General features: G+C 43.9%; 1 protein-coding gene across 1 annotated transcript in view; it reads right to left on the reverse strand.

The window, feature by feature from the left end:
* Nucleotides 1-6,614, reverse strand: part of LOC128661241 (SCO-spondin-like) — a 624,208-nt gene extending 617,594 nt beyond the window's left edge. The window contains exons 1-4 of the mRNA XM_053715520.1: nucleotides 6,580-6,614; nucleotides 6,199-6,408; nucleotides 5,447-5,529; nucleotides 3,202-3,372 (exon numbers count right to left, since the gene is read on the reverse strand). Coding sequence (XP_053571495.1) covers nucleotides 3,202-3,372; nucleotides 5,447-5,529; nucleotides 6,199-6,408; nucleotides 6,580-6,614 — 499 coding nt within the window. The remainder of the gene's footprint in view (nucleotides 1-3,201; nucleotides 3,373-5,446; nucleotides 5,530-6,198; nucleotides 6,409-6,579) is intronic.
* Between the last annotated feature and the right edge of the window lie 653 nt (nucleotides 6,615-7,267).

The following is a 7,267-nucleotide window of genomic DNA, read 5'->3' on the forward strand; positions in this document are numbered from 1 at the left end:
TGGGCAACCAAGGCTGATTACCCTGACATCTTCTTGTATAACCTGCATGACACACCCTGTCTAGAACTGGTATAGGTGTCTCTATACCAGTTATTTTATCCACTGACCGTCACTCCTGCACTCCAGTAATACGGGGACTGACCTAGGCACAGTTTACTTCCTGAGCCTTACCTGCACACTGATTCATATCATAAACCAAAAGGCCCCTCATATCAATGAGTGAGTGGTTACACAGAGCAAGGGTTTGTGCTAGAAGTAGGTCTTGGTTTAGAATAAGGTTTAAGAGTAGGTAGGGTTAAGGGATAGGCCTAATGCTGGGCTAGGTTTAGGAGTGGGTTAGGTTAAGTAATATGGCTCAATCTGGGATAGGTTTAGGTTTGGGTTTTGTTAAGGGATATGGCTAAAGCTGAACTAGGTTTAGGGTTGGGTTAGATTAAGGGATAGGGCTAAAGCTGGGCTAGGTTTAGGAGTGGGTTAGGTTAAGGAATATGGCTCAATCTGGGATAGGTTTAGGTTTGGGTTTTGTTAAGGGATAGGGCTAAAGCTTGGCTAGGTTTAATAGTAGGTTAGGTTAAGGGATAGGGCTAAAACTGGGCAGGCTAGGTTTAGGTTTGGGTTAGGTTATGGGAAAGGGCTAAAGCCAGGCTAGCTTTAGGTTTGGGTTAGGTTAAGGGATAGGGCTAAAGCTTGGCTAGGTTTAAGAGTAGGTTAGGTTAAGGGATAGGGCTAAAACTGGGCAGGCTAGGTTTAGGTTTGGGTTAGGTTATGGGAAAGGGCTAAAGCCAGGCTAGCTTTAGCTTTGGGTTAGGTTAAGGGATAGGGCTAAAGCTGGGCAGGCTAGGTTTAGGTTTGGGTTAGGTTAAAAGATAGGGTTAGAGTCAGGGTTTGTTTTAGGGTTAGGGAAACACTTGGGTTGAGGCTAGGGCTAGAGTTGGTTTAGGGTTAAGGTAATACTTGGGTTGAGGCTAGGGCTAGAGTTAGTTTTGGGTTAGGGTTAATCATCAGATTGCTCATTGCAGGGGAATCTCAAGCAGTACCAGGATGTCTAGGGGAGAAGATACAGCAGACATTAGGATTAGGACTAGTGATAAAGTTAAGTTTAGGCCTGGGGATATATATTGGATATATGGTTAGACATAGGGTAAGGATTATGGCTAGGTTTAAAGGGACATGAACCCACATTTTTTCTTTCATGATTTAGATAAAGCATGTACTTTTAAACAACTTTCCAATGTATATTATATACTTTGCTTCATTTGCTTAATATCCTTTGTTGAAAAGCATCTATAAATAGGCTCAGTAGCTGCTGATTGGTGGCTGAAAATAGATGACTTGTGTGATTGGCTCACACATGTGCATTGCTATTTCTTCAACAAAGGATATCTAACAAATGAAGCAAATTAGATAATAGAAGTAAATTGGAATGTTGTTTAAAATTGTATTCTATATCTGAATCATGAAATATTTATTTTTTGTTTCATGTCCCTTTAATCGTATGATTTCCTGATCTAGAGGAATCTACAGTGGTACTACACTGTGTAGGGGAGAAATTACAGCAGACAGGGATAGGACTAGGTTTAGAATTAAGGTTAGGATTAGAACTAGATTTATTTTGTGATTTAGAACTAGGGTTAGGGTTAGGGGGAGGGATAGGGTAAGGGTTATGATTAGGTTTTTAGACCACTGTTATATTTAGGGATAAAATAGCAGAGAAGCAGCACCCGGGAAAAACAAATAATAAGTCCAATAAACAATCCACAGGCAGCAACAAAGTTATCCACTCATTTAATAGCACAATAGAAGGCACAAAATACAAAGTGCATTAAACAAACCACCAACAAAAATAGGTCAGAAAAGGTCAAACATGTCTTGTAGAATTTTAGTCTAGTCCTGTTCATATGGAATTATTGGAAAGGAATTTCATTCTAAGGTAACAGGAAAGACATATAAAATACGTCAATACACTACATGCAATTCTTGTTCTGCAATATATCTTTTGACCTGCAGGGGGTGCTGTAAGCAGTAGGTAGGTTTAACTACACGTGCCCTTAAGGATCGTTTTTTGGAGCATCTCAGAGCGATAGAGGATCCTGAACCCACTACTCCCATTTCTGTACACTTTAAAAGGGAACATAATGGAGATAGTTCCCTTTTGGCGTTTCAGTGTATCCAAATTATTCCAAGACACCCCAGGGGGGAGATAGGGAGGAAGTCCTAAGACAGCAAGAAGTCTTTTGGATATTCCATTTGTACACTAGAACGCCAAAACGATCGAATTCTGAATGGGATGTCAAACTATTTGTGTAAAATAAGCTATCTGTTTATATTATATATTGTTCTAATGTATTATTTTAATATATAGTATATTAATTATTATTATTCTTTGCTTACATTTTGTTTATGTTTTAGTTCATTCCTTTTTTCCCTTGTCCCCTTTTTTCCTGAGTTGCTGATTATTCAACAGGTGCTGCATTATTCTTCGCAGCTCTGTTATTGGAATTCATTGTAAGGGGGAGGGTTCTTGAGCAGTATATTTAGGTGTTTGTAGTCTGTGGTCTAACAGGGTCATTGATAAAGTAATGTGTAAAAATTCTACAAGACATGTTTGACCTTTTCTGACCTATTTTTGTTGGTGGTTTGTTTAATGCACTTTGTATTTTGTGCCTTCTATTGTGCTATTAAATGAGTGGATAACTTTGTTGCTGCCTGTGGATCGTTTATTGGACTTATTATTTGTTTTTCCCGGGTGCTGCTTCTCTGCTATTTTGACTTACTTTGTGACAACATCATTCTAAGCCGGAGCAAGGAGGATTGTGGTTGAGGAGCCATATTGAAGCGGCACTTTATAGACACCCTGACAAGAGAGGAGCCATATTGAAGCGGCACTTTATAGACACCCTGACAAGAGAGGACCCATATTGGAAGCGGCACTTTATAGACACCCTGACAAGAGAGGAGCCATATTGAAGCGGCACTTTCTAGACACCCTGACAAGACAGGAGCCATATTGGAAGTGGCACTTTCTAGACACCCTGACAAGAGAGGAGCCATATTGGAAGTGGCACTTTCTAGACACCCTGACAAGAGAGGAGCCATATTGGAAGTGGCACTTTCTAGACACCCTGACAAGAGAGGAGACATATTGGAAGTGGCACTTTCTAGACACCCTGACACCAGCAGAGGACATCAGCTTGTACTGACCTGTGGGAGTCACATAGGAGCAGCTGAAGCAGAAGTCAGAGGTGATGTTCTTCCAGCTGTGGCCCCCAGCCTGGGAGCAGCATTTTTCCATACTAATAAGAGAGACGTTGTGTGGGCTGAGGAAGTCCTGGCAATTCCAGCTGGAGAAGCATCTCCCCAAAAAACCATTGCCTGTGGGTGACAAAAAGAAACATGAACCAACAAAACCCAAAAGATTCTTGCAAACAGTAAGAGATCAGACAGTGTGCGGCAGACAACGGGCAGTGTGACTGTGAGGAAGGGACCCTACCAGTTCTGCTACATGATAGGTCAGTGTGCGGCAGACAACGGGCAGTGTGACTGTGAGGAAGGAACTCTACATGATAGGTCAGTGTGCGGCAGACAACGGGCAGTGTGACTGTGAGGAAGGGACTCTACCAGTTCTGCTACATGATAGGTCAGTGTGCGGCAGACAACGGGCAGTGTGACTGTAAGGAAGGGACTCTACATGATAGGTCAGTGTGCGGCAGACAACGGGCAGTGTGACTGTGAGGAAGGGACTCTACATGATAGGTCAGTGTGCGGCAGACAACGGGCAGTGTGACTGTGAGGAAGGGACTCTACATGATAGGTCAGTGTGCGGCAGACAACGGGCAGTGTGACTGTGAGGAAGGGACTCTACATGATAGGTCAGTGTGCGGCAGACAATGGGCAGTGTGACTGTGAGGAAGGGACTCTACCAGTTCTGCTACATGATAGGTCAGGGTACGGCAGACAACGGGCAGTGTGACTGTGAGGAAGGGACTCTACCAGTTCTGCTACATGATAGGTCAGTGTGCGGCAGACAACGGGCAGTGTGACTGTGAGGAAGGGACTCTACCAGTTCTGCTACATGATAGGTCAGTGTGCGGCAGACAACGGGCAGTGTGACTGTGAGGAAGGGACTATACCAGTTCTGCTACATGATAGGTCAGTGTGCGGCAGACAACGGGCAGTGTGACTGTGAGGAAGGGACTCTACATGATAGGTCAGTGTGCGGCAGACAACGGGCAGTGTGACTGTGAGGAAGGGACTCTACCAGTTCTGCTACATGATAGGTCAGTGTGCGGCAGACAACGGGCAGTGTGACTGTGAGGAAGGGACTCTACCAGTTCTGCTACATGATAGGTCAGTGTGCGGCAGACAACGGGCAGTGTGACTGGGAGGAAGGGACTATACATGATAGGTCAGTGTGCGGCAGACAACGGGCAGTGTGACTGGGAGGAAGGGACTATACATGATAGGTCAGTGTGCGGCAGACAACGGGCAGTGTGACTGTGAGGAAGGGACTCTACATGATAGGTCAGTGTGCGGCAGACAACGGGCAGTGTGACTGTGAGGAAGGGACCCTACCAGTTCTGCTACATGATAGGTCAGTGTGCGGCAGACAACGGGCAGTGTGACTGTGAGGAAGGGACTCTACCAGTTCTGCTACATGATAGGTCAGTGTGCGGCAGACAACGGGCAGTGTGACTGTGAGGAAGGGACTCTACATGATAGGTCAGTGTGCGGCAGACAACGGGCAGTGTGACTGTGAGGAAGGGACCCTACCAGTTCTGCTACATGATAGGTCAGTGTGCGGCAGACAACGGGCAGTGTGACTGTGAGGAAGGGACTCTACCAGTTCTGCTACATGATAGGTCAGTGTGCGGCAGACAACGGGCAGTGTGACTGTGAGGAAGGGACTCTACATGATAGGTCAGTGTGCATGTTCTTATAATAACGGGACATGAAAGTCAGTTAAAGGGACAGAATGATCAAAATTGAATATAATTTTGAATAGAAGTATTTTTGCAATATACTAGTGCACAAATATACTGCTGTTTCAGTGGCATACACAGATATGCTGTAAGCGCCCTGTGCACCAGCAGTCTGGCTCAAGAGATGAGTTACACACTTATTGTCTGTTAGATTCAAAGGTTTGTTCAAATGCCTTAAACTAAACTCTTAACCACAAACATTAATGGGATATGGTGGGAATAATAGGAATAGAACTCAGGGAGACTATTTTATTTTCTTACCCTTCATTCTGTAAAAGATATTTCCCTTTGCCTGGCACCTACAGGGCACTGACACCTTTTTCCTAGTCTGCAATATTTATAAATCTCTAGTTATCCGGCATTCAGTGATAAAGCTCTGACTACTGACTCTGGCACTTGGGGTCCAGATGACTATTTCCTGCGCTTACCTTCCATGGTTAAATCAAGCACTACATGAGGCAACTTACCCTCTGTGCAGTGATCTCCACTCCAGCCCTCACAGCACGCTCGCACAGTACGATTCCACACAGTCGGCCTGGTATCCTGCGGCCTAATGACACAATATCACTTTCATCATTTCAGGACAAAGATACAGATATTGTGCAACAAATGTCATTAGAGTGACTGAGCTAGAATGTGAATAAACTGCTCCTCAGGGGAGGGGCTTTCTCCTTCTTTGTAGGATGTATCAAAAGAATGTATAGCAGAGTAAAGTAAACTGAGTATGCGTGAGTCAGCATTTGCACCTCTCTAAGAAAAAAAGCACAATATGTGGAGTAAATTACAACAAAATAAAAAAGTAAAGTGCATTGTGTGTTAAATATTTTGATGGGGTTGATTCTGAGTTTAGATTCACTTTAAGTCTAAGGGCCAGGTGTGAGAGGTGCTCTTGGTCTAATATGACCTGGCAGAGGTGTCCTACGAATGGGAGCAAAGACCAGAAAATAACAGAGAGAGTAGTCTGCTATGTGACGTGTGAATGTGCAGACTACATTACATTAGTCAGTATTTGCTGAGGCTTTTGTACAAGTTCTTTATATTTTCTTCACACACCTCAATATCAGCTGCCCCCCCCCCCCCCAAATCCTGCTCTTAGGAACAGGACTAGTTGTGCTGAGCCAGAACTCCCCTGAACAAGGTGGGTAGAAACTCACATGTATATAGCATATAAGTGAAGACAAACAGTACATAAATGAGAGCCGTCTATCAGTAGACTCACCTGAATATGTAGCACATTGCTCCTGCTCCATTCACAGAGTAAAACCTCGCTATCCCAGCATCCCCTCCGTACTGTTGCCTCATGCGCTCCTGGTCCAGCTGCCAGCCCTGGAGGTTGAACTGATAGACATCTGAGCATGGCACCTCCTGCTCCCTCCGCGGGGTCACTACCTCCTCTTCTGTCACCTGCACTGTGTGGTCACACCAGTGGCTGCCAACACAAGGTTACCAGGGATTCATAACATAGTGTCAAGCTTTCTTCAGACAACATTATTACTACTAACAGCAAATGTTATGGTTGGATGGGTGTAGCAGGACATTTAAAAAGGGTGAAGCACGTTCCAGCACATTTTTTAATTATCATACATATGTGCTTTTAAACCTTTCATCCAAATAAAGTACAGTAAATAAGATCATGGTAATAGCACAATAAACCCTTCTTTACAAGGACAAGATGGCTGATCACGTGCTTTATCACAACAAACCCTTCTTTACAAGGACAAGATGGCTGATCAGTGCTATATGACAACAAACCCTTCTTTACAAGGACAAGATGGCTGATCACGTGCTATATCACATTAAACCCTTCTTTACAAGGACAAGATGGCTGATCACGTGCTTTATCACAACAAACCCTTCTTTACAAGGACAAGATGGCTATCACATGCTATATCACAACAAACCCTTCTTTACAAGGACAAGATGGCTGATCACGTGCTATATCACAACAAATCCTTCTTTACAAGGACAAGATGGCTGATCACGTGCTATGTCACAACAAACCCTTCTTTACAAGGACAAGATGGCTGATCACGTGCTATGTCACAACAAACCCTTCTTTACAAGGACAAGATGGCTGATCACGTGCTATATCACATTAAACCCTTATTTACAAGGACAAGATGGCTGATCATGTGCTATATCACAACAAACCCTTCTTTACAAGGACAGGATGGCTGATCACGTGCTATATCACATTAAACCCTTATTTACAAGGACAAGATGGCTGATCATGTGCTATATCACAACAAACCCTTCTTTACAAGGACAAGATGGCTGATCACGTGCTA

Source organism: Bombina bombina, chromosome 5 (genome assembly GCF_027579735.1).
Source record: "Bombina bombina isolate aBomBom1 chromosome 5, aBomBom1.pri, whole genome shotgun sequence".
Taxonomy (NCBI): domain Eukaryota; kingdom Metazoa; phylum Chordata; class Amphibia; order Anura; family Bombinatoridae; genus Bombina; species Bombina bombina.